This window comes from Nyctibius grandis, chromosome 8 (genome assembly GCF_013368605.1).
Source record: "Nyctibius grandis isolate bNycGra1 chromosome 8, bNycGra1.pri, whole genome shotgun sequence".
NCBI classification, from domain to species: Eukaryota; Metazoa; Chordata; class Aves; order Nyctibiiformes; family Nyctibiidae; genus Nyctibius; species Nyctibius grandis.
In genome coordinates, this window is record NC_090665.1 from 31,278,180 (window position 1) to 31,305,705 (window position 27,526).

At 36.2% G+C, this 27,526-nt stretch overlaps 1 protein-coding gene across 8 annotated transcripts in view; it reads left to right on the forward strand.

Annotated features, from left to right (window-relative positions):
* The window catches only part of EVI5 (ecotropic viral integration site 5), an 80,794-nt gene extending 54,323 nt beyond the window's left edge, over nucleotides 1-26,471 (forward strand). For 5 of the 8 annotated variants that reach the window (XM_068406980.1, XM_068406981.1, XM_068406983.1 and 2 more), the window contains 2 exons: nucleotides 3,743-3,838; nucleotides 25,213-26,471. In XM_068406980.1, the coding sequence (XP_068263081.1) occupies nucleotides 3,743-3,838; nucleotides 25,213-25,518 (402 nt within the window). In that variant the 3' untranslated portion in view covers nucleotides 25,519-26,471. Of the gene's footprint in view, nucleotides 1-3,742; nucleotides 3,839-22,836; nucleotides 22,925-25,212 lie in introns of all 8 variants that reach the window. The other 3 variants (XR_011048695.1, XM_068406978.1, XM_068406979.1) reach the window with 3 other exon arrangements.
* The last annotated feature ends 1,055 nt before the right edge of the window (nucleotides 26,472-27,526 follow it).

A 27,526-nucleotide genomic window follows, 5' to 3' on the forward strand; every position in this document is an offset into this window, starting at 1 on the left:
ATGAAACATGAACATAAAAATCTTTTGTGCAGTTTCTGTGTGTGTCAATAAATGTTTGGAGCATGGGTGTGCTTGCTGTCTCTGGGGCTTTCATCAATTGCAGTGGCATATAGATTAGTGCCAAAGTACAGCTAATGTCATCTAGAATTATGATGTACAAGCGGGAATCTAACCTGCATGGGGGCAGAATGTAGGGTTTGTTTTACAGTGGTGGAGGTTTTCACTATCTCAAGATGCACACACACTGACCATACTCGTTAAAAGAGACTCTGAGATGATATTAAGATCACTTGATAAAAAAAGTAAGAAATAGGTTTTTATGGTAATAAGGAAGTAATAGATAATGTTTTATATAATCTAGGGTAGGTTGAGAAGCAAATCTAGAACTACAGAATTTTTAGGAGAAAATATTCTAACAGGGAGTAGGGAAAGCTGGTTATATTGCTTTCTCTAATGTTAAAGGAACTGCCATGTTGAAGTTTTTCCTGTCAGCAGTTTTTTCTTTTTGACTTCTGCCAAGCTGCCCTAATGAAAAACTAGTGTTAAAGAATATTACTACCAAAGTTTAGTTGCTCACATTAAAATTTGCCTTTGATTAACAAATGCTTGTCAGAAGCTGGAAATTGCTAGAAAGTAATCTGAACTTAATGCAAATATGGAATGTGACTAGAAAGTTAAACACTTTTGCAGATCACAGTAGTATTTTGTACTTGTATGAAAATAAATATATGTATTAATGAGAAATATCAATCTCTTCTTATGGTTTTAAAGAATGCTTTGTAACTTAAAGATCATAATCTGACAGATAAAACTACTTTATATAAAAACAGTGTTTTGGTTCATTTGAAATATATAAAGTTTCAGCTGTCTACTTATTTATTCTATAAATTAGATGATTTTGATAAGAATTTAAAAATATTGTAATGCTATAGTGTCTGACACCTGCGTGTTTTCCAGGGGTTTGCTACTTGCACCTACATGAGTGTCTTTTAAGTAACTAAATTAATGGCATGATCAATTTTGCTTATTAAAAAAAGAAGTAGAATATATCTTTGCTGTTGCTTAGAGAGATGAACAGCAGCTATGAAGAAGACTCTGATACCTTGTCCTAAAATTTCTCCTATGTCATCCTTCCAATTTACACACTGTAGACAAGACTTTGTAGCTTATAGAACATTGGCTTATTTAGTTAGCTAGAAATATCTGATTTCTGTTGCAGCCAGTTAAAAAGATCAGCTTGTGACCTCTAATCTTTTGAATGTTGCAAGAGGAAGTTACAGCATGACTTTTCTTTGAAAAGTATGTTTGTAGAAAATGACATTGCAGGGTTCCTTTTTTGTGCTAAATGCATTTTTGTGAATTGTTAGCTTTATAAAATCTGTAAGTTCTGAAAGGAAAACTGAAACTTATTTGCCCTTCACTAAGGAGGATCTTGTAAGCCAGGCTTATGCCCTACATTCAGCTCCAACTGACTGGAGCTAGAGTCAGTTCTTCCATGAGCAAATTTACATGTCAAATTATTCTGATATCTGCATTAAATTTACAGTGTTATTTATGGCATACAAAGTAACAATAAAGCCACTTAAATGTAATGGTAGTGTGTAACTCCCAATATGGTATACTCTATATGTATACACTAACAGCTTTTGTGCAGTGCCAAACTTAAGCTAGTAAATGTTATTGCTTCTTCTCTTAGTTTATACTGACTTAACTTGGGAACGCCTGTTTCACGCCCTCTTGTGAACCCAGTCTGAATGTAAGCTCAGCTGTTTATTACACTTTCATTTTAAAAGGGCTATGGCACCTATCTTCTATTTATGGTAAAACCTTGCTTTACTCTTGCTTTTTGATACTATAATGTATGGTTACATAGAAATTTGGAGTCCATAGAACAAGAGGCTTAAATGGAAAAGTCAGGGTTTCAAACAGAGGGAAAGGACTCAGACGAGCATTTCTCCCATATATTCCTGCTACCACAAGAGATCAGGTCATTCTCATTGTCTGGAATCAGTTTCTGACAGCTGTGAAGCTTTTTCTATATACAGATGTAAAGAGCATTATTTTTGGTCAGCAGGTTATGTTGCTTATGGTTTGGTTTCTCCAATACCAATAATTATCCTTGCAAAGAGAGATGACGGGTTTGGGGGTTTTTTTAACCTATTTAGGACAGACAGGAATGATTAGTAATGTTGTTAATAATCAATTTTTTTGTGAATTTGAGCCATAAGTTGCCTTGGATACTAGTTTCAATATTGAACTATGGACTAAAGGATCTTGTGCCTCTGTTGCAGATTCTGTGAATTAATAGTGAATATGGCAAAGTTATTTTTTGAGTAATATTGTAGTGCATACATTGCTGCAAGAAAAACAAAGTCTGAAATTGGAGAAATGGCTTTGAGATTGCCAACACTGACAGTGCTCAAGGTTATTCTCTTACTGTAGCAACAGGGTTTCGAAGGTGGTATGTTGTCCTTCCGCCTAATGTCCTGGTACATATTCTGTCCTGGTGTTGATATTTCAGAGGGATGCTTTAAAAGAACCTCTCCATTAAAGCTTTTTGTCTTGTATTTTGAAGAACAGTTGACACCTTTCATTTTAAAAGGTATTTAAATTCTGTTTGCAAATTACTTTGAACTTGCCTGTTGTTGAAATTAACTGTTTGCTTTCTTCAAATATAATTAAGACTTCAGCAAACTGAGCTACAGGTAGAAAAAACAGATATTGCCATTGTATTTGTATTTCTGTAATATATTGGTTGTATGTGACTTACAGTCGAGGTAAAGACTGATATAAAATCAAGGTGCTTCTGTCCTCTAAAGATGGTGGTTGCTTCAGAAATTACTCAGATGGAAAAAAAAACCCCAAACAGTGCTGCTCTTGACCTACTAGTAGCAAACTGAAGACATAGGCTGTCTTCTCCATCAGGGGTGGTTATTTATCTCAGATCTGCCACGTTTGGTTCAGTCACATTAGGATTCTCTTTAGAGACAAGCTGAAAGTTAGTGTTGCAGGCATTTGAGTACAGATTACACCTTCTTGAGCACCTTGAAACTTAAGAGCTGCATTTGGTTGACAAATGAGGGAAATATCACATTCCTGTTCATCTCTGGCTTTCTTTACTTGCCAGTTTTTCTCCACACTTCTCACAGTATCGGTGCTAGGGGGACATACCTCTCTTCACGTATGCTCTCTGGAACTCCTATATGATAAATACCACAATATTTTACATGGTACACCTTTTTTTTTAGGGGAGAAAAAAGCTTGTCATATGTAGTGTTCCCCAGTGCATGTCCTACAATGCAAAGAACGAACATGTTTTATTTACTTGTCATTTGGAGACAAAGGGAAGTTCCTTGTTACTAAATGAAAACTTTACATTAGTGAAAATAATTTACACTAAGGTATGCTCCATATATTGATAGTATTCTGTAGGGATGCTTTACTACATTGCATATGCTACCTTATGTACATTGGATGTGAATTCCATCTGTGAAGCTTTGTTAATTCTTCATGCTCCTCCATAGAATCTGCCTGTACTATGGTTAGTATTGAGAGGGTCAACTTGGTCTGAGCTACTGATGCCCCTAGATACCTGCTGTAACTTTGACCAGATGAAAAGTGCTGGATGGTGTCTGTGAACAGCTTCTGTTCACGACAAAAATATGCAGACAGTTAAAATAAGATTTTTAATATAGTATATCTGTGAATAATTTGAATAAGATTCTTTTTTTAACCAAAACAGAAAGAAGAAGGAAAAATTCAAGGGCAGCTTAATAAATCTGATTCTAACCAGTACATCAGAGAACTGAAAGATCAGATAGCTGAGCTGCATCATGAGGTAAGTGATAAAATACTACTGTCTCTGATCACTTGCATCTTTTGTTCTGTCTTTCATTTGTAGCAGGTTTTGCTTATCTAATAGTTATTACAGCTTCAGTACCCGATTTTGCCAACCTATGTTATTTTAAATCAATGCAATAAAACTAATTCTTATACCTGAATCTTGCCCTTATCCTGGGATGTAAGAGGATAAAAAATTGCTTAGTTACATAATTTGACATTAAATGAGATCAGCATTTATGTTGCGTCTTGGTTTTTTCCTTAATTTCATGAGCTGATCATGTTTCACTGTGTTGTATTTACTGCATTTGGAGCTGTGTGCATGAAAATAAGCCCCTTTATGTCTTTATGTGCTACAACTTTTAAGGCTAATTTGGTTAGAAACTAAACTGCATTTGTACAAGTAGAAGAGTCCATGTGTAGATTTTTTTGGTTCTTGCTGTTGTGAGGATGAATTTTATGTGGTAGTGTATTGAGATTGCTTAAAAAGAAAAAGGATGCTTGCTTAATACCAGTTAACAGATTTTCAAAGTTTTAAACGGCCGAAACCTTCAACCTATGAAATATCTGTCTTCAAACTTCCTTGCTTTAATAGTTGTAGTAACTTTCTGTTAGTTAAAAAGATCAGAAGGTCCTGAAACCTTATATTTCAGGCTTATGTAACTATTGTGCTCACTGGCTCATTTCAGTTCATCCTGCATTGTGAAGAAATATCTTTACCTAATACTGCACTGTGTGCAAAATGCCCAGTCATCTTTGCATTGTAGTCTGCTTCTGTTTCCATATGCCTTCTAATACACAGCTCTGATAGTGTTGCTTAAAACCATAGTATCATAGAGCAATACAAACTAATTATTTGTTTGATGCCTTTTTGCTTTTGATAAATAAACACATCTTTTCCTTATTTAAGTGTAGGTCGTGTTTTCATAACAATCTTAGTGGATTCAACCTTTTAGGACCAATCCCTTGAGAGTTATAACATAGTGGAGGATCTTGGAATGGTGTCTATGCTATAGATTGAGGATAGTCTCTAGGGCCATCAGTCCAGCACCTTTACCAATCATTAAGCTCACTTAAAAACAAATTTAAAAATCAATAACCTGTCATTTTCCATTAAAGGACTATAACTAGCTTGCTTTGTTCCTTATGAGAAGGTAAATGGCTTGTAGAATTCCCAGAAAGCCAGATATTTTGCATCATGAATAAATAAGGCAATGTACTGACTTTTTCCTCTGCTCAGTGTAGGTTTAAAAGGTAAGAAACCACTGCTTTGGGGGAAAAGTAGAATTACTGTTGCATAATCTTCTCTACACAAGCATCTGTCATATGCCTGGCTGAGCAAATCAATTGTCATGAAAGCATACAATTGTGTACGTGTTTAATGTGTATAAGTTTATGTGAACAGGTTGGAATGAAGATGAGGTTCGTTAGCTCACAGAGCAATGATAATTCTGAGTAATACCAATGAATCCTAGTCTATCCAGTTAAGTCTAGATAAATCTTTATGAGCACTACAATTCGATTGAAAGAAAATCTCAGCTAGGGAGAATATGAATTTCAACAATAGTACAGTTTGAGTAATTCCTTGTAGAAGAGCACTCCTCTTCCAGATGTGTGTGTTGTTATGGCTTCATTTTTAATTTCCAAACTAGGTAGACGCTATAGGAACAAAGTATCTCATTCTAGGATAGATAGAAACAGTAGGAAGAAACTCTGTATGTAGTAGACAAGTTCTACTTTGGCAGCATTTCTGAATGCTTCCGTACAGTTTCTTAAAGCCTGTAAGTCCTTGTTTACTTTTTTCCCCTTACTGTTGCATATCTACTTGTCTAGTTTTTAAATAAAAACTTTGGAGGGAAAGTAATACTTCATGCACAATCCTTTACTTTGAGCATAACCGGCTGGGCTGATTTTGAGGTTATGTAAGGTCGTCTGAAATGTACATAGTATTTATAGGCAAGTTGGTGCTAATAAATAATAATTAAATCTTGGATTAACATAGCTGCTAAGTAAAGAATTTTGCTTGCAGTGTTTCCTGAAACAGCAAAACCTGAATAAAATGGCAATAGGAAGAGGCAAAAATGTTTGCCCTCAAGTGCGAAATGTTAGGATTAGTATACTTTAGTCAATACCAATTAAATAAACTAACTTTTTTACATCTGCACTGAAGTGTCTTCATGTGCAGATCCATTAATGACCATGCTCTTTGCTTTTTGGCTAGCTGCTTTTTGATTCTACTTCTGCAAAAGTTAAAAGAAACGTTGCAAATTTGCAAATTCATCTTCCTGAAGATAGGGTGATGGTGTATGTGACATGCTGACCGCAATCTCCCAACTGGTTAACACGTAAAAGGCACTGGTAAAGGAACAGAGTCCTTGGTGACTGCATGGTTGCCATCTCATATATTGTAATTGCAGAACTTTAAACTGGACATAAATTAATGTAAGATTTATAGTTTAAAGTAGGAGTAGGATGGATGTGAAACACTATTAAATGTCTTGGCATGGCCATCAATGTTGATTCTGCTTACTGAACATTCTTTTTCTCCTCTCCAGTACTGCGTTTTTACAGAAGTTTACATCAGAAGAACTGCAGGTTCTCCATCTGAAGGATGGAACAAAATAATGAACAGATCCTATATTTAATATAAGTAACTGCAAGCTAAGTCTATATTCTGGCCTTCTGATAAACACTATTTCATGTATTTGGCCAGCAATCTGAATGCATGTGTTCCTGTATCAGTGGAACCTGCAGGAGGTAGATAATGTAATTCTGTTCTGCGATATGATCCGTCAGACGGTGATGGTACCAAGATGTGGCAACAGCACTATCTGTCCTAATTGCAGAGTTCTAGTGAAAGGTCTACTGTTCCATCAGTGTTTGCAAGCCAGGCTAGTAGCCAGGGGCAGCGCAAAGCTGGAACACCAATAAGAAACACCAGAGAATGGCCAAGAGAGCTCACTATTGCTGCCCAGGGCCTAAAGCTGAATCCTCTCCACTAAAAGGGGAGGTAGTTACTATGGCACAGGTGCAACAGGCTGCTGCTGTGACACCTCTTGACTTTGTAGTGGAGGAAAGTTTGACACTCAGATTTCAGATAATTCTCTCGCCCATTCCAGTGTGGTAACCTAAATCAGCTACATATCAGAGCTCTGCTTACAATTTAAGATGATTATTTTTAAAAAGTTTTGTTTATACATTTAAACACTTCCAGCCAATTGCCCTTTGTCATAATCTTAGTCCATTGATTAATTTTGGTCTTCCTTTCTGAGCTCAAAATTTTGCATGCGTCTTAAATATGGCGCAGCTTGCAGCCTAAAGTATGAATTTCAGCTGCTCTTCTTACTCATGTGGGAATAGTACTGCTACAGTCAGTCTTCAAATCATATTATAAGAAGACTTATTCATAGTAAATTCAAGTTGTTGTGTTTCTCTTATGGAGTAAAACTGCACAATACTGGAAACTGGTAGTATGGCATCCAAAACTGAATCAGTTAGGCATACTGCTATTAAATGTACAAGGTAAATTACATAGAAAAAGGCAATGCCTTTTTTCTTACCTTTCAAATAACGTAAAATAACTATAAATGTAATTACTGTATTGGATTTTTAGTTTGTTCTAACAAGATACCAGCCTGATTCCTCTTACACCTAACTAGTGGATTTCTGTAGTATGGTAAGATGGATTGTATATTGACTACTTCACAGTAGGTCTTAAACTTGTATTTGAACACTTCAGGAGAGCAAACAGACAAAAGCTCGAGCTTTGAGAACGTTGTAACAAGACTTATGTTGTAGACTTCTGCTCTATGCACACTGTGTTAGATCTGCTCACATGCAGCTCTTTGCACTAACCTGAGTAACCAAATATGGGTTAGAATAAAAATATTTAACATAATTTACATTACTATGTAAAATGCTGAATTCATACTTAAATTCCTCAGTGCAACCATAACTTCACTCAGAGTTCACATACATGTAAATCAATTATTATTAACTTGCAACTGTAACTTCAGTAAATGTTATGTCAGTCATTTTTATGTTCCTTCCCTAGAAAGGTACTGACAGCTATCCTTTAATCTTTTACACAACCTATCAACATTTGAAGAACAGCTGGTGCATAATGAAAGGACACTCAGAGACTGCAGTATTTCTAGTTAGTCAATAGCTAATCCTGCAAAAAGTTATGTATATTTAGTGTCAGATTAGTGCTGCGCTTCATTTCCTCAGATTGGCTGAGTTGCTTTATTGGGCACAAAGTTGTTAGATGCTTATGCCTTATGGCTTTATTGTTGAATGCTGAAACAAGTGTGAAAACCTGAAATTTTGAGGATTGTCACAGATTCAAACAGGAAGTCATGATATAAACTACTTTCAGAGCTTTTAATATGCACTAGACGTAGACACTCTGCTTGCCTTTTCAGAAATTTGTGTCCTATTGCCATTTATTCTTTTCATTAATTGAAATCTTTCCACCTAGCATTTTATTTCTTCCTCCATTTTCCTTCCATTTTTAAAGCGCTCTCTACAGCATTCTTGACTTCTTCTGTCTTGGTAGTTTTTTAACTTAAAATGCTTTTCCATTGTGCAGTCCTGACAGGCTGCAGCTTCTGTGAAGCAACTTTGTTACTCTTGTCAGTAACAAGCTTGGTTGTCCTGTCTTTGGCACAAGAGAAATAAGGTCTGGTGAGCTCTGTAGTCTGTCACTTGACCTTACAGCTTATGTGCTTTAACTGATGTAACATACACGGGATGAGTATACAGGCACTGCAAGATTTGTACGGTGGGTTATATACTCTCAGGCTGCACAAGGAGTGCTAGTACCTCATAGAAGTTCCCTTTGATTAAACACTGAAAAGTTAAGTGAAAGCAACTTTTGTGAAACATTTTTACTATTCAAGAGAGTATCCCACTTCAGTAGGTAGTACTGAAGTAAAGCAGTTGCTGTATGTGGAAAAGAATACATAGACAGTTTGGACTGTTACGAGTTTCCATTAAGTGAAGTTGAAGGTTTAAGAAAAACCCACTCAGGTAAGTCTTGAACTAATCCTTACTCATTTCAACTTAAATAACATCCGGGGGGAAAAAAGGAGGAGGTTCTTTGTAGTTTGCCACTCTTTACTTTTAATTCAAACTGAATGGAATTAAATGATTTATAAACTGAAGTTCTGCATTTCATGCACTACCCCTCTGTTCATGCAGTCACTTTGTATATATTACACAGCAGCTGTCTCTGCTTCCTGTTGGATGTTGCAAGGCTTGTATGTGTTACCTCGATTACAGGAGTGGTACAAAAGATTAGAATTGACATGCTTACCCACAAACTACGCTGGCAGACCACAAGACACCTTTGGAGACAAAAGCAAGTGGTTTCCAGTCTTACCGACTTTGTGATTTAGGACTGAAGTGCTTCAGTTTAAATTGTATTTCCAGTGAAACTTTGTAAAGTTTGTCTTTGTCATACTGGTAGTTGATTTTTGTGTCTCCTGGAATGCTTTAATGAGTTTGTTTCCCTGTTAAATTTCAGTTTCTTATTTATATTACTACAGTATTTCAAATGTAGGTTTGTTTTAATCTTATGACAGTTTTCATATTAAAAGCTAAATTCTGCCTAATATATATTCAAGTCTACAAAAGCAAGTAGCCTCTACAATTTGGGATTGTGGAGCGTTATTCCATAAGGCTATGATTCTGCTGTGTATTGGCTATCTGCATTGGCTGACAGCTTTATGAAGGGCAGCAGCAACATACAGAAACTTAGTGCTTCCTTCACTTAGCATACATTTTTTCCTTATAAAGCAGGAATATGAAGACAGCTCTTTAAAATCCGTTTTTAACAACGTTTTCCTGTACTTGAGGGATCCAGTAGTTGCTTTTAGCTCGGAAGGACCTGATGAATACTCAAAGCTTAGTGATGCTTTTTTTTTTTTTTGACAAATTATTTGGCATTTTTGACATACAAAGTATTCTTTATAATCCTGGCACCTTTTGCTCTTGATCTATATTCTTAGGTAAAAATGATTTCCAGATAAAAGGTTTCAGACCTCTATACAGTAAGGCAGACTTGTGGAGGAGAGAAGGTGGTTTCTGGGAATGTATCTGCAATTTTTGTCTTAGATTTGAGTAGAGCTTTCAAAAGATACTGGGATGTTTCTTTCCTATATCTCTTGCTGTTCCCAGAGGATACAAAAACCTGACTGAATTAGGACTTGACTGAACTAATGCTAAAAGCATAATAAATACAAAGTTACCAGGTAAGATAACTGAAGCAAAATAGCAAGTTTTGAAATAAAGTGACTTGTTTCTTTGTGCCCTTGCTTTTTCTTCTCATACTGTTCTAAGTGTTGTCTAGTCACCTTCAGCAGCCAGTGCAATTTGTGACCCTAAGGAGGAGGATCAGCTAATTCCTACTCACCTACTTTTGCTGTCTAGATAACATTAGTAAATGGTTGTGGTTTTTTTATCCAAGGAATTTTGAAGGTGGGATGTAAAATATTCAAACTGTAAGTGGGATGAAGATGGGTAGGGAGCATTTTTCACTTCTCTTAATGCAAGGATAGGATCTTCAAATGAAACTGGAGTTATTGAAAAAACACTAGAGAATATGATTTTTGCAAATTTAAAAGATTACATTCCTTTAGATCCAAAATCATTCCACATAATAAAATCCATGTTAATACAGATTGGAAAAAAATAACTGCCTAAATTCATGGAGGGGTGGGGGAATAATCCCTGGAGATGTACAGATGTCACATGTATAATTGAAAAATGTGCTACTTGCTGGAGGCTGGGAAGAACATTCTGGGAAAGCACCACTACATATTTGCCTATTGTTACATTCTTGCCCAGGCATCTGCTATTGACCAACGTCAGAAACAGAATACGGAGCTAGTTTTCTCCTAGTTGTTCCTCTGTAATGAGATACACTCTTAAATAATTACCTGAAATACTTTGAGAAGAAACAAGGATGAGATTGTTGTCTAATGTGCAAATGTTATGCATGTGTTTTTGGTATTTGAATGAAGAACAAAATCCTTATATTAGTGTGGCCCAACAGAAAACCCTCTGCAAACTGCCCATGTTAACAGTATTTCAGCATGGCTGATGGAAAAGAACAAGATGACAGATGACTGGAGCATTATCATTCTGCTGAAAGAATTTTTTGAGGCTTTTAAAAGGCTATGATAGTAACTTCAAGTGAAATTCTGATGATTAAATTCTTGCATATTAACAATGCAGAAAAGGAGGGAATTTTTTTGAAGTGTTTCCCATTTTCAGTATCTGAAAACTTGATGGCTATTCAAACAAGTAGTGACCACTAGCTTACTACTCTTCCATTCCCAACATGTATATAGTTTATCTAGGAATGGATCTGATATTATGTTTTAAGAACCTAATGCAGTCAGTAAGGTTCTGATATAGGTGTTATCTTGTGGTCTGATCTTGCTCCTGGTGAGCTAACATTTTAAGATTGGCTTAATGAAAAGAGATATAAAAGTTGGAGATTAAATACTGTGCTTTTAAAAGATTTTGCTTGTGTAAATAAAATTCAAGACACTTTAAGTAATTACTTTGAGGATAAATAATTTATAAGTTATGACCAAAGGAGTAATTGGTAATATGGTTGAATTAAGGATATATTTTGCAACTTAGGTGAGCTTTCTAGGCTTTCACTGCTGAAACTAAAATGAAGAAGGGAAAGTAAACAGCCATCAGTGTGAAGGATTAAAAAAACACCTATATAGGCCACATAATACAACACCTAAATAAAATTAAATGCACTCTAGTACGCAGGAGCAAAGTTTAAACCACATTAACAGTTCCTTTGGTCTTAAATACCATAAACTTGTATGGTAGGTAAGCTGTGTTTAGAAACTGCCAAATTATTTCCCCCTTGTTTTTTTATTATTAGCTAATAATCTTAAATCAGTATGGTACAGTGAATGGTTCTGGTCCCCAGCATGGTTTAGTCCAGGTTGTCCCCTGAGGAGATGAGAGAGTATCTTTACAAGCAGCTAAATGATGACTCCTGCATCAGTCATAGATGAGCACAGAATCATGCTGCTGCTTGTGGCCCACTGGAGTAGCACAAGATGGGTTGGCTGCTTCTAGAAGCATTCCTAGCTCCTGGGCATTATTCCTTTCCTCTGTTAATTTTGGTACTAGGCTTCCTTTGAGTTAAATTCAACGCTTACCAAATCAAATGTTCTCTTATCTGAAGCACCACTAGGCTACATTCAGAAGTAGGGTAAATAACTCTGAGCTTCATCCTGCTGTACTTGGACTGCTGGTGTCCAGCTACTTGGTTTGGATGTGCCTATTCTGTGTTGCAGTCATGACTGCAGTGTGGGCACATCTTCTAGTAACTTTAAAGCTATGAATGAGTTGTACATAGGTTTGCGTGATGGAGATAGGAGGATTAACTGGGGAAAGTGAATTCTAGTTAAAGTTCAACCTACTAGAATTTTTTTGAACTTTGCCTCTGAAGACATTTATAGGGTGATGGCTAGCTGTGGATCAGATCACGTGGCCAAATGAGAATGAGGGAAGATTAGATTTATCAGCATTTATATATCTTGGAAACAGAAACAGGTAACATTTTTCATCGGAACTAAGGAGAGAACAGCAAGTCCAAAAAGGCCTAGTACTCTTCCTGTAAAATTTATAATTAGATGTAATGCTCTTCCACTCAGTCTCTTGCCAACTTATTTTTCCCCCCTTTCTTCTGGAAGGAGTGTACTACATGCTTCCAGTGTAGTACAGGCAGATGTGTATATGTTTCTTGGCAATTGTCATTTTACTTACTTTCATAAAACCAGCTAATCTTTGTGGGATTTATTTCAGTCAGTTTTTACATTGTTCTCACTTCATAGTTCTCATTAAAACTGTAATGTTTAAAAGTACTGTATTAACTCTTGCAAAGCCCTTGTTTCTCAATACTAACTAGAATCACACAAACACCTCCTAATAGTTTGTTTTACTAGACAAATGCTTTCAAAATATGTGGCTCTATAAATGTTTTCTTTCTTGATAAGAGATGTTGTCCCCGAAAGGAAATATGTTAGCCCTCAGATTTACGAAGTAAGCATTTCAACTTGTGGTGGAAGTTTATAGCACAATAAATCATGTGCTTTTCTTTTACCATATCTTGCAAGCACAGTTGGACAAGAGACCATCAGATTTTTCCCTCCCCACAAGTAAAGTTCTTGCAAGGCTGCTGGACAGCTAAAAATGTAGTTGCTTTACTAGTACGTGTCAAAGTTACAGAGCTTCTGTGCTGGCAGAGTCTGATTTAAGTGGTTGTGGTCAGTTTGAGGAACCTGTGATGTGATAAGATAGCGTTTGTGAGGTCATGTGGTTTGCAAACACCCAATCTAATGTAGCAGCTTTGTCTACACAGGATAGTTAAATATATACTGTATGCTTTAGAAAAGTAAATTGCTTTATTCCTTTAATTCAGCTTGTCTTTTGAGAGTCAGAGATGCTATACTGGCTTGGTAATACCAAGATTGTTACAGAAGTGTGAGACTGAACAGATTGGGAGTCTTAATTCTCCAATAACTTTCTCCAATTTAGTTACACTGCCCTTAATAAAACAATGAACTTTAGAAACTGTGTGGCTTAGCTAAGCAATCAACAGGCAGAAATGTTATTGCACAATGGAATCTCTGTATATTTTATGAACATCAGTTGTTAAATTCAATTAATTTTGAATTGGTGTAATTAACACAGACATGTTACCTTTGCCCAAAAAGGTAGCATTAATTCCATAATGGTGGTACTCTGTTCCACAAATCTTTGGCCACAAACTCCATCTTCATCTTTGCATCAGGTAAGGTCAATTCCTCTCCCTTCCCCCCAGTAACACCACCATCAACAAAGTATCTTCCATCTCTCATGAGAATGAAGGAAACCTCTAAATCGGTGTAACCAGGACAGTGATGTAGTCTGTCCTCAAAGGGTAGTGAGAAGTAGTTTCTGCAATCAGAGGCAAAAATAAATGTTACTTAGTCCATTTAAAAATGCTGTGTTTAACTCTTGCTTTAAAATGACAGAGTAAAAGTGTGAAATGATCATTTCCTGTAACTGTTGCCTATAATGGGTACATTTTCAGTCTCTGTATCAGCCAGTACATTCTAGTTAATGCTTGAGGTTTCAGTAACTTTTTTGTATTTATAGATGCATGCTCTAGGAAGAAGGAGCATTGAGATTTAGGTAGTTCCTTGGATATAATAATTGCAGTACATTCAGTGTGACTATGCTGCTGTTTTAAAATATTTTTGTTGCCATGTCTTAAGTCCAAATAAACACTTTCATTAGAACTTCTTGTAGGAAGAGTTTCTGGGAACTTTCTTTCCACCTACCAACTAGCTATTTATAGAAACTTCCCAGGGCTAAGTCAGCTTAGAACTTTTTTTGGAATTGCATACAGGCTCACTACAACAAACTTGTCAGATCTGAGTAAAATTCCCTCAATAGATAAAATCTGACTTACAGTTACCAAAGACTGAATTCTTTTGAAAATAGTTTAAAAGTTGGGTACTTCCTTAGTGCTGTTGCTATTTCAATTGCATATTTGATAAAGAACTTCAAAGTTTAATTTGATTACATGGCACTAGATCAAAACCAGATTCTTTAACCATATAGTGCAGTGATCAAAAAGTCATGACCTCCCATTGATCGCTTTATTGGTTTCCTGTTCTGATTCACTGGAAACCTTCTGGTCTGAACGCTTGTTTCTAGTTTTAATCTTTGTCACGTTTACAATACAGCAGACTCGTCTATTGTAAAACTGATATACAACATACATTTAACATCATATTTCCTTTTGGCTCAAGTGTGCTTTAACTGATAATGATGAAAAACCACTTTTTATAAAAGCTTAAGTCAGGGAATGTAAGAGTACATTCAGAGCAATATGAAATAAATACCAGGACAACTGGAGATGAGCTTTCTTTTAATGAATTAAAACTATTTCATAGATTTTATTTAAACTTCCTGACATCTATAGGGATTTAGTAAAGCATTTTATATTACTGTGAGACTGGATATAACTTACAGAAGCTGGCAGTTTAAAACAGAGGCCAAATATTTAAGTGCTGTTAAAAAACCCAGAAGCCTGAAGTGACTCAGTCTTGGAAATTTCTTGCTGCTCTTTTGCTTTTCACTTACGACACACTGCAATGGGTTTGAACTCTGTCTAGTGATATGGTCAGCAAAGTTGATTTGAGAGAAATATTTTAGGTTGTATACAAGTGTGTTACTCCGGGTCATCCTTTTGAAAGTACGAGTTTCAAAAACAAAGGTAGTTCTTTCCTTAAACAGGAGAATTTAGTAGTTAATCACATACATGAGCTTAGATTCCAAAGAGTTAATGATGAGTGGGGCAGATTCATCTAATGTTTTAGTATCTCATGACTTGCTTTTAATCCCACTATAGACGACACCAAAAAAAAAAAAAATCTCAGTCCAGAGACTCTTTGGGTTTTTATCTTTTAAGAATAGCAGCCATATTGGTACAACCGAAAAAAGCAGCCTAGGTCTGTTTGGGTATATAATATTGTCATTCACTGCTGTTCTGATTTGGGCCCACAACAGGCTTATCAAGCCTGGAGTTTAATACTTGCTCTGACATCTGATCAGCTTCTGTTGGTGCCAGTTTCAAGGTGTTTTGCTGGGATTGCTGTAACAAGTGGATAGATCATACTGCAACTATATTAGATTGAATTCAATTTATGAACTCCAGAAACAGTTGTACTGTTTTGAGATAGTGTGGATCAAGAAGTTCAGACACGAGACCCTGGAGACAACTGGGTAGGGACAGATGCTGTCTTCCTACCATTGAGTTATGCTGCAAATCGGCTGCCTTTGAACCCATCTGAAAGTAATATAAAATTAATTTTCTCTATCTGCTTCTTTTTGCTTGTCCTAAAACGCCTAACAAATCAAATGAACTTTTCTCCAAAATTCATTTTATTACACTTCAAAATGAGCCAAATACTCTACCAAGTCCTCCAAGAATTTTTGTCAACTGATTTTTATCTTGGTATGAGCATTATAAAATTGTTTGGGTGGGCAGATGAGGTAATGCTATGAGGAAGCAAATACAGCTCTGAACTCATCCATACAAAGCAGAGTTAATTTTCTTTAGGAAACTATTTTATAGTTTTATATACTTTAGAAATACTATTTTATGGAAAACACTAAACTTGTACTATTCTAGAATCATTAACTCTTATAGGGGTTCGTTGTTGATTGTGCATTTTTCCTGTTCTAGTCATGCTAAACTCAGTCCCAAATAAATGGCCAAATGTGCTCAGGAGGATCCCAGACAGTCTTGAGTATAGCGGAGTGCAGCTTGGCTCATCCTACAAGGACTGGCTAACTTCATTTAAAAGGTCATTGCTAGACTCCCTAAAAATCAGCATTGTGTTTATCTGACTGAAACTTCTGCTGCATGAAAATTTTTAGACAAGGAAATTTCCACATTTAAAGGATATCAAAGACAAAACTAAGTCTTAAAAAAAAAAAGTCTCCATTATAAATTAAATGTTCAATTATGATTTATTAACTATTAAGCAAAAGAAGCAATTTTGCAAACAGATCTTGAAATGCTCTCACTGCATGTTATTTGTAAGCATGATCAAGACATTTCCTGCTTTCTTAAGTCACGGTACCTAATGCACTGGAATTTTTTTAAACAGCAATTTCAGTTTGCTTGATTTTGCTTAACTGATTAGAATCTTGAGTACTGCCTTACAAACATCTCTTTTAGGTATGGGGAGAAGGCAAAAGCAAAGACAAATCATAAAGCTATGTAATGGTGATTCCAGTCTGCTAAACCCCAAATTTATGTCAAACCCCCACCCCAAGCAATTTAGGCTAACTTTAATATTTGTAGTTTAGGTGAACTAAAAGGGGAAAAAATATTTTTGTCCATGTTAGTGTTGTAGTAAAACTTCCCTGAAATAGTTTTCCAGAGTTTTAAAATGCATTTTAAATGTATTCACTTTCCTCCTTATGTCCATGACTCTTCAACAACCCATTAGAATGTGTTGAACAACTTGATTTCAACAAAATCTAGCTAATTGGCTGGGATTTTTTTGAATTTTGACACAAAAGAACCAGTAAAGAGAACAGCATAGTAACGCTTCCTATTTGAGAATATAATTGTCTATTGTAAAAAAAAAAAAAAAAAGACAACTGTGTGAAAGCAGTAAATGAAGATGTAACTTATTTCCTGAATTTCTCTACTAAGGATATCTCTGATTGTTGCAGGTCTCTTCCATGTCTGCCTCACAGTGAAAGGAAAAAACAGTTCATTGTGATTTTTCTGGCCACCCCCCTACCCTTTTTTTTTTTTCCACATACTCCTTACATATCTTTTGAGGTCTATAAAATGTATTCTAATTCAGTTTTTAAATCTCTAGAGGTAGATATGGCATTGGAGAAACCAAAATGACTTCAGTAACAGATATGGGAGTGGCCATCTCTGCAGCTTTTCATATGGATTTCAGGGATGAGAAGCCTGTACAGTCCCTCTCAGCTGTTATCTTTCTAACTGTGAGTCCATGGTATTAGGGCCTCTTCCTCAGGAGGGACAACAGGTGATCAGGTAATGGGAGCAAGCAGAGTAAACAGGAGTTCCTGGATTCGGTATCTGTTTGGTCTGGTTGGTTTGGGCTTCTTGAATCATCAGTAATTTCCAAGAATGACCCTTGTCTGCATTGCTTGTGGCTGTTATTTACAAGTTAATAATCCTAATTATGGCTGCATTTATAGCTGTGGCTTTAGAAAAAAAAAAAATTAACTGAAGTGGAACAGGAAATTCACTGACACTGAAATAAAAGCCACAACTTTGAGCTTTGTCCTAATACAGTTACAATGATAGCACATTTCTAATTTAACATATCTTTTTCAAATTTATTTTAAAATTTGTTAGAGAATGTGTCACTGTTTCAAAACAAAGAATGTTGTATCTTCTGCAGTATGTGTTGTTGACTTATTTTTACACATAATCTTATTTTACATATAATCTTGAGAGCTATACAAGTTGTCAGGAAGCTCTCAAAAGACTATCCTCTGTCTTTTGCATATGATCCACATATTTGGGTAAAAACTGTCCCATGCTTGAGGAAAATGAAGAATGTCTTTAAAGTTGGTTTGTTTTTGCATTAAACTTTTTTCTTTATTACAGGATATATTAAACCATACATAAGCTTTTCTTAAATCTCAGACTTTTCAAAGATCAATAAACAATGGCTTTCATTAAAATGCTCTGATACAGTTCTGTCACAATGCATGCCTAGCAGTCCCTTTCATATAAGGAAGCTGATTCTGTTGGGGAACTTCAGAAACTCCATTTGCATTGTAGCTGTACAGCCATTAAACTTGCTGAGAATTGTTTTAGATGATGGATTGCTAGTATTAGTTTCTGCAACTATTCATTTAGCTCATGATGTCTCCATTTGTGCAGTGTTCATGTTGCGATAGTTTCAGTATGAATGTGGCTCACTGTGGAAGTTCAACCGTATATTTAAAAATGGGCTTCAGAAAGCTTAAGATATCGAAGGAGTTGCTTGTGTTCATGGAAGTGAAAAAGTAGCACGAAAAGGCCTGCAACCTTAACGTTATTCATTCTTTTTGTGTGCATGTGCAGAAATGCTTCTGCATTGTAGTAGCTACTGGACATAGTATTTGTCTGGACTGATACTCGTCTCCCAAATTACAACGTATTTTCCATTAATTCAGTCTGAGATGCTGTGACTACTTCATTTTCTGAGATAAGCATTTTTCCAAAAGAAGTTACTGGGAGCTTTTTTTAAAGAAGTGATAGTGTACTAGTGTATGCCTTAAACTGGAGTGATCTCATCACAATGGGAGAGAGTCAGCAATAAGTAAGAGTCAACTGTTAAGTATGATAAGGGTCCCATTAGATGCTGTGGACCATTAGTCTCAGGAATTTTTAAGAACTCCAATTAAATTGCTTTTATTCATGTTAAATGTGATTATAACTTAATAGATCATAACTGATATTTTTAATTGGCTTGTAATTAGACTTTGACTTCTAAATCTCTCTTATGTTGCCAAGTTGACAATTTTTTTTGAATTATAGGAAAGGTATTTGAAAACGCTTATGACTTGTTTCTCTTCAGCTAAACATGGTTAGAACATACTTTCAGTAACATTCTAGTTCTCTTTTGAATCATGTTTGGTTTTTAAGCAGGAAATCTTACTAAGACTTCCTACTGTTACTAAGGTGAAGACAAATAGAGGGAACTCTGATTTTTAGATTCCTCTTGCTATAAGTAAACACACTGTGAATTCAGTATCTTTATTCTTTAAATAAAAATTTAACATACTACCTTCTGACAAAACCAATTTTTTGACCACTCACCAAAGGCAGTGGTCATATTTTTATTATATTTTGATCACACTTGTGTATTGCTTTTTTATCCTACTGTAAGTGATTGAATATTTATTGGCAAGGTTGTTAAAACTATTTACTACTTCAGAATTGAGTAAATTTCAAGAATTAGTCACTGAAGCCCTTTAAAGGGAGCAGAAAGTAACATTTTAGTTTGACTTCTTTCCATCGCTGAATTCCTAGCTTTAAAAAAACTTCACATGTTACAAATTAAAAATGTCTCCCAGAGCTTAAGCAGAACTCTCACAAAGTCCCACTTGGAAATTTGACCTATGTTCTCTACTTAAAAAAACAATGGGGCTTAGAAATATAACTTGCTTGCCAACTGACTAGCACCCTTCAAAGTATTCTATGTGTAACATGGAAGAACTTTTGAATTGTACTAAAACTTCTAAATTTTTCTTTACTGTCTCTCCTTCATGCCTGGCTTGATGAGGCAGTCAGCATCAGGTAAGAAAGTTAGGCTTTTTTCAGCTCTTCTGAATTTGTGAAAGTACACTGTTACCTGTTAAGAGTATGTACAATTAAAGTCTTTTTATACGTTGACCAGTAGGACATATAGTTTGTCTTTAATATGCTGAATTTTTTAGGCACAAGGAGGTATATAAATGCAAACATTATTATTAAGATTCTGTTCTTGATTTAGCTGGCTTTTGAAAGGATAATGATGACATACATTTTGGTCACATAATGTTATTAACCCTTTGAAATGTCCTAAAGACCAGGTGAATGTGCTGTAGTGAAAACTGAGTTGAAGCTGCAGTCATCTAGACAATATGACCTGGATTTGAGAATTAAAACATGTGGTTTTACCAGACCTGTTTTGTTTACAGATGTGATCAGATTTGAGATTCTTGTAAAACTGAAGCAGTAAGAAATGGCCAAGGTTCATTTGAATGTCACTTGTTGGGGTGACAGAGGTCTAGTTCCCTTCCCATGAGGGAGGGCCAGACCCAAAACTGAAAGGCTTTAACCAATACTGGCTCTTTGTACAGAAGAGAACAGAAGTGACGGACTCTGGGGTGTAAGTCCATAGTTTGCTCAACATGGCTGCAAGAAAAATGGCTGTCCTTTTCCCTGCAGGTGAAATGATAAGAACTTGGAGCGGGGGGACTTGGGTCCACATGCCCCCCTCCCCCCCCCCCCGAGTCCTCAGTCGGATTTCCTGTTATCTTGATATGCTTGGCTACATGAATGACAAGATCTTGGCATAATGCTTTACTTCCTACTTTAAACTCTTTTTTTTATGTTTAAATAAAACACTGACAGCAAGAATCTCAAGAAGTCTCTCTTAAAAAGGTGACAGATGAGCTTCAATGTGAATAAGGTAATTCACGAATTGCAAAAATCTAAGCCACACCTACACGATGGCAAACACAGAATTGGTAGTTATAAATCAGGAAAGATACTTTTGAGTTGTTGCTGAGAGTCCTCTGACATCATTGGCTCAGTGTGCAGCAGCAGCCAAAACAGACAAGACAATGTTGGGCATCAATAGGAAGTGTATTAAAAACAAATTAAAGGGGTTTATATTGCCACTACAAAACCTTGGTGCAGGACTGGTCTCTACACCTCAAGATGGGTGTAGAGAGTTTAAAGAAGGTCTGTAGGGAAGTTAAAGGGCAAATAAAATTATCAGCGGTCTTGAGCACTGCATGTTTGTGAGAGGCTAAAAAGTCTTGAAACTCATCTGTTTTAGAGAAAGGCTGAGAGAGGCATTATAACGTTAAGTTTCAGAATCATGACTGCAGAACTGCTTTTTACCACTTGTTCCTGCATTACTAGAATTTGTGGGCAATTCCTGAAACAAGTAGATTAGTTTAAAGCAAATAAAGGAATTTCTGGAACTTACTGCTACAGGAAGCTGTGGAGGTAGCAAACAAAAAAAAAAAATTCAGTCATGAACAACTGGTCTATGAATGGATGCTGAAACAGCTAGGAAGAGATGCACTCTCGATCTGTTACAACAGTTTCTGGAGAAGTGAGTGGGGGCTTGGGAATATGAAGGGAATGGATTGCAAAAATTGGGTCATATTCACATGCTTTCCCTTAAAAACAAAACATAAAAGTCCTGTTGCCACTGTTGGAGACAGAATATTAGGCTGATGGACCATTGCCCTGAACCAGTAAGACACTTATGTTCCCATCTTGAAAAAAAAGATACTGTTTTTTCTATTGGAAGTGCAGAACCTCACTTGCTAGACTGTAAAGTTACATGAGAGTACAAAACTCTTCATTTTAAGAAACCTCTATTTTAGAGCCTTAAGCTGGCGTTAGCCACTGGTATCTAATTGCATTGGAGCACATGCTGTCTACAAGTTGTTCCAAATGTTTTGAGAAGCCTTACAAAGCCTTTCTGCTGCAACAGAAACTGCAGAAAGTCAGGTTCCTTCATTAGATTGAGATGCCCCTAAAGTATCTTCAACTCTGAAACTGCACAAAACTGAAAATAGTACACAGCTGTTCCCAACCTGTTCTGTTGGATACTTTTAATTTCTTGAAGATTAGTTGCTTTCATCAATGGTCATGTTTAAAAAAAAAATTAAGATGCAAATCAGATTCTACCTTCAATTGAAAAACAACTTGTTTGAAGTATTTTCAAGATTGAAGTGACAGATTTCTAACTGTAAAATAAAAGTAACATTCTGTTGAAGACTAGGTTTTGTGATAAATTAATGTACTGACATTTAATGTAAAGGCATTTGGATTCAAATGACAGCATTTACATTTTTAACAAGTTTAGTAATTTTGGCAGGTACAAAGCATTTCAATTTTTCAAACTCAAAATGGCTGCTCTAAGAACAGTAACATGCATCCCACTGCCCATGCTTTTCACACGTTACTGAATTGTAATCTGCCTTTCAGGTTGCAAGGGACCCTGGGAGGCCTCTAGTCCAAGTGCCTGCTCAAAACAGGATCAACACTGAATTCAAAGCAGGTTGCTTAGGGCTTTGTCAGTTGGGTGTTGAAACCCACCGAGGATGGAGAGTCCACAGTCTCTGAACAAGCTGTTCTAATTCTTAACTAACCTTGTAGCAATTATTTTCCCTTCATATTCAAACATAACCTTGTGTTTTGTGTTAGGACGAACGTCTCTTCTCCCACCATGCATTTCAGTAAAGAACCAGTTCTCTGTTATCTTAAGGCATAAGCTTTTGCCCCTTAACTGTCTTGGTGCCTCTCCACTGAATCTACTCATTAATATCTTGTACTGCAGAAGGAGTGAGGGAGCAAGTGCAGAATAGGACAGATGCAAAGAATCGGTTCCCATGATGTACTGGCTGGGCCCCTGTCAAGACAGCCTAGTATGCTGTTAGCCTTCATCACTGCTTGGGGACACTGCTGATTCACGTTTAGCCTTCTCTGTGTCAGGACCCCCATGTAGTTTTCAGCAGTGTTGCTATCCAGCCTGTCGATCCCCCTAACACAAAGAAATTCTGTGCTACAGTTTATCTGTGCTTCTGGCTGAGATGGCAATCTTTCAAGCAGACAGAGAAGTTACGGAAATATATGACCATCAATAGACTTGTCACATATATTCTCTACAGTATGTTCTTGTTTCTTCCTAGCAGTCTGGTTCCCCTTGGATGTGAGAAGTACTTGAGAAAAAGGGCAGGCAAGTGTAAAGCTGCAGGTGAAAAGAAGTGTTTCTGCAAGGTCACGGATTGTGCATCCTTTCATTACAATAACAAAAGATAATGAACACACTGTTTTCCCAGACTCACTTTAGGAATTGGCAAAGGCTGTGTCTATTCATGATTTTTTCACCAACAGCATTTTCCACAGACTCTCATTTGGTGTTTGGAAAGGCTACTTCACAGCCTAAAACCATGAAGCCATGATTTTGTCATGTTACCTAAATACATTCTTCTAAAGGTATCATGTTGAAGTCGTCAGGAAAACAGTTGGGGTCATTGACTTGGCTTTCTGAATGTTCAAAACAACTAACATTGAGTATCAGCTTTATAATTTAAGGTGAACCAATGGCTTAACTGTGAGCAGACCTAAAAGCATATAATTTCTAACTCTCATGTGAAATTTGTAGTCACTTGTACAGCGGAGCTTTTTTTCTGTGGTGAGGGTGGAGAGAAATTGTTGGGTTTTGTTTTGTTTTTCTATGGTTTATTTTCTTAGTGACTAAAATTGATAGCTGTTTTGGAAACTTCATCTGGCAGCTAATCTGATTGTTTTGCAGGATATTCTTAGGGATAATATTTCTGAATAACACAAGAATCTCTGTATCAGGCTTTCTGTATCTAGGTATATAAGCTAGTAAAAATTATTTATTTCAGATACATGTTACTGTCCAGTATCTAATATTTGACATAAGCTGATTTAGCTTACATCATGAATTATGCTGTGCAAGTGTGTAACTGTGTTTTGCTTGCCTTTACACAAGCAAGTTCCTCATGAAACACCTGCAGCCTATGTGTATGTGAAGAAAATGCAAAAAACTAACATTAGCACGTGTAGTTACAGCTAAGGTTTAGATCTACAGCATGTACCCATATTCCTACCAGGAATGTTTTGCTATATATTAAAAGCTGGAACTTTTACATGCTGTTAACATCCAATTTGATAGCTTCTAGCATGATTATGACTCTTCTGATCTTTTTTCAACCCCTTTATTTTTATTCTCATCTTTTGCACAAGCCCGTGGTAAGTACAGAGATTCCTTCTTCCCCAAATGGACAGGTAAAATCTTCTATTGGTGTCAATAGCAAGGACCTATATGCACTTTTTATTTATCATAAAAGTGAATATTGCTTCAGATTTCTGAAACATCAAATAGATTTGTGTAAAGAAGCTCTTCAGGCTTTTTCTTCTTTCTATTTTCCAGGTCTCTTACTGTGAAAAGTCACTTACAAAATAGCACTTGGTGCATCTTCCTTTTTAAGCTTCCAGAGTGACATTAGGAAGTTTCTGTAATGCATTTTTAATGTTTTTCTGTATCCTTAGGATTTTTTATGTTAATACTCTCAGGTTTTAAGTAGACCCTGAGGTAGTTGCTACTAAAAGCTAGCAAAAGTGAAATTCTAAAAAAAAACAACCTCAGGAATGTCTTCAATGAGTTGCAGTTATTTTCACTAAATTAACAGGGGACTTGACAGACTTCAGAGCTTTAGGTTTTACTTTTTAATAGCTTGAATGCATGGTCCTAATAGTTTATCACTGCACGGTGCATTTTGAATTAAAATGTTATTGTATCTGTCCATGGTCTGACAATCACTTTTGTGTTGTTTGATGTTTTCTTAAAACTGAAACTACAACCTATTTATGCCGTACAAAGAGAAGTTTCTTTCATGCTTCTTGATCTGAAATCTCATTGGGTCTGAACTAGATAATGTAAAAACACTTGATCTTGCAGTGTAGACAGAACTAAGCACATTCTCTGGGGTTTTTTTGTTTTTTGTTTTTTGGGGTTTTTTTATGTGGCTGTGTGAAACTGGCAATATTCACTTGGGACCCTGCTCTTTGGGATTGAGGGAGGACTTTTCTTAAGTGAGAAGTTAGGTGATAAGGGAAAGAACAGAGCTGTAAAAGTAAGATGTGAAGGCCAAAAGTGCTGTCAAAACAAATAGGCCACTCTAGAATGGGGATATGAAAGTAAATAGCCTGGAGGAATCTGTCATTAGTGATTCTAAGTACCTTGATTATTAAGCCTTAAAACTGAAACGCTCTGGGGGTGGAAGGAGAATTTTGGAAAATTCCAAATACTATTTAAGACATTGTTTCAAGGTTTCTGCTTGGGCAGCCAGAAGTGAGAAAACATTGTGTTCTGATTCCAGCTGAGTTTCAAAGTGATCATTGAATGTGCTACTTCTAGATCTAGCATTTAATTTAATCCAGTAAGGGTTCAGTGAGACATTTCTTAGAAATGTGGGGGTTTTTACTGCTGGACTCTTCAGCTCTGATTAACTGTTAACTTCTGCTTTTTCTAACAGATCAGATGTCTAAAAGGCCAGAGAGACTTCTCAGACCGACCCACTTTTGATGGGATTCATATTGTCAACCATTTCACAGGAGATGATGAATCATTTCATTCTTCTGATGAAGATTTTATAACTAACTCCATACAGGAGAGTGGGGTGAACTTTCATCTACACAGGAGGACTGGTCAGATGGCTTTGGATCACAGAGTTGTAGACAGCAGTGACAGTGATACTGAGGAAAGAGCCCTTCAGACTGGGAATTCAGACAAAAGGGTTTCCAAGCAGAGAAGAAAGGAATCTTATTCTACTACTGTGTGATTATCACTGTGACTAGCATTGAAGACTTTCATACTTCTTTAAGGGTGAAATTGTCAGAAAACTGAAACTATCCAGCAGTTGGTTTAGGTAACTAGTGGATCTGGTCTGGCCTGTGATAAATATACACATGTACTGTCTGCCTTCTCTCTTTGCCAAATCTTGCTAGTGACATGCCATTGCCATAAAACAGGCTGGGAAGAAGTTGATGGATGACAGTTCTGACAGTATTACTGAATGTTCCTTGGTTTAGAAACTGCAAATATATAATTTCTTTAATGCATAAGAACCATTTTTGCTGTTCACAAACACAGGAATTATTTTCCTCAAAAGAAATTGCTCTTGTGCAATATTTTATGCTCTGAACAAATGTGTATGTTTTACATTGTTATCCATTTGTGATCAAGGTGGACTGTAGTAAACCATCTGATCATGACACATACATAATTATCTTATGCTTCTTGATTACTTTTGTTTTTACTAAAGTTATTGGATGCACACAGAAGGCTTGAAAGAGGAGCCTTTATCTGTACTACTTCATATATGCAACTAATGGTCACTAATGTCATAAAGGTGTTTTTCACCAATTTCACTTGTGCATCTGCTTTTGATGTTGCTAAATAATACCTTGTCTGAATATATTAATTACAATAATGTTTATTTTGTACATATTTATATGTCAACACCAAGCTGAAAATGTACATTACACCATTTTATATGAGGAATGTAAATGTTGCAATATTACTGTCTCTGGTATTCTAACAGGAAAATGAATTCTGTATATACACACTAGAAATGAATTACTAAATAAATGCAAAACACTAACTTTACATTAAGTTTCAGCCTAGCTACACTAACAGGTTCGTGTTGGAAATGCTTGTTCAAAACACTATTGACTGAAATCTTTTACCTTCATATATATGTAATGAAAATAAATTTTTCATGATTTAACAAGGTTGCAGCATTTACTGTTCAGTCACTTCTAAGCTTACAGCCCTTGGTTACCGCCTAGTTACTTGCTGGCTCTAGGTCAGAGTGGTAGTTCAAATAAGGTGAAAAATTATTCATGTCTTAGTTCTAATGAAGGCATGGTCAGTGCAGTAAAAATATGTAAGTTCAGTCGTCTTACCATTTTATATTGCAGAGCTATCTAGGAAATAAGCTATTGGTCCTGTCACCAAATAGCTGTGATTCACTGAAGCAATAAGAGCTGGGCTGAGTGTTCTGCTTCTGATGAGCTTCAACATTTCTCCTGAAAACTGAGATCCAGTAAAACACCCCTACCTTCTTGAACAGAGCAAGATATTCTGCTGTTGTCATATGAACACTCACTTGCCCTCTCAGACACATTCTAGTCAAGAATATTCTTATGGCAGCTATTATTGGCATCTTATGCAATTAAACAATCCTTAAGACCTCTTTTCTAGCAATGTTTGCAACTGTTCTATTAATAAAAAAAAAAAAAAAGCTGTGCACAAGTTGGTATTGATACTCAGCACATGTTAACCATCTTGCTACTCATGAGCAGCAGTGTAGTTACTTAAAAATGCAGAAGTGTGGAAGCATACTGCTGAGTGCATCTGCTAGTCCTGTTAGGCATTTCCTTTGCTTTTATTTTGAATGTGTCCTCAGAAACAAACAGCACAACTGAGGAGATAACATGTTCAAAGAATGATAGGGAAGGCTGCATGGAAGAAGCACATTCTGGGGCTCTCAACAGTGTTATCTGCTCAGGTGCAATCTAATTTAAATTGTAAAGGTCACAAATTCCAGGTTACTGATTTCTTCAGCTCCTACTGAACTTGTTTCAGTATTTCTGCAAAATTTCCCCACATCATACTAGTGAATACGTAGTTCCCAGTATAGCCTGTGGAAATTGTCATCTCTGAGGCAGGTTAGCCGACTTTGATTCTGATCCCTGCTGGAAATTTCATGGATGCAAAACCAAATCAGGAGCGCTTTTGTTCCCTAACAAGTAACGGTTGCCTTTTTTCCTGCCAATGAGCATCTG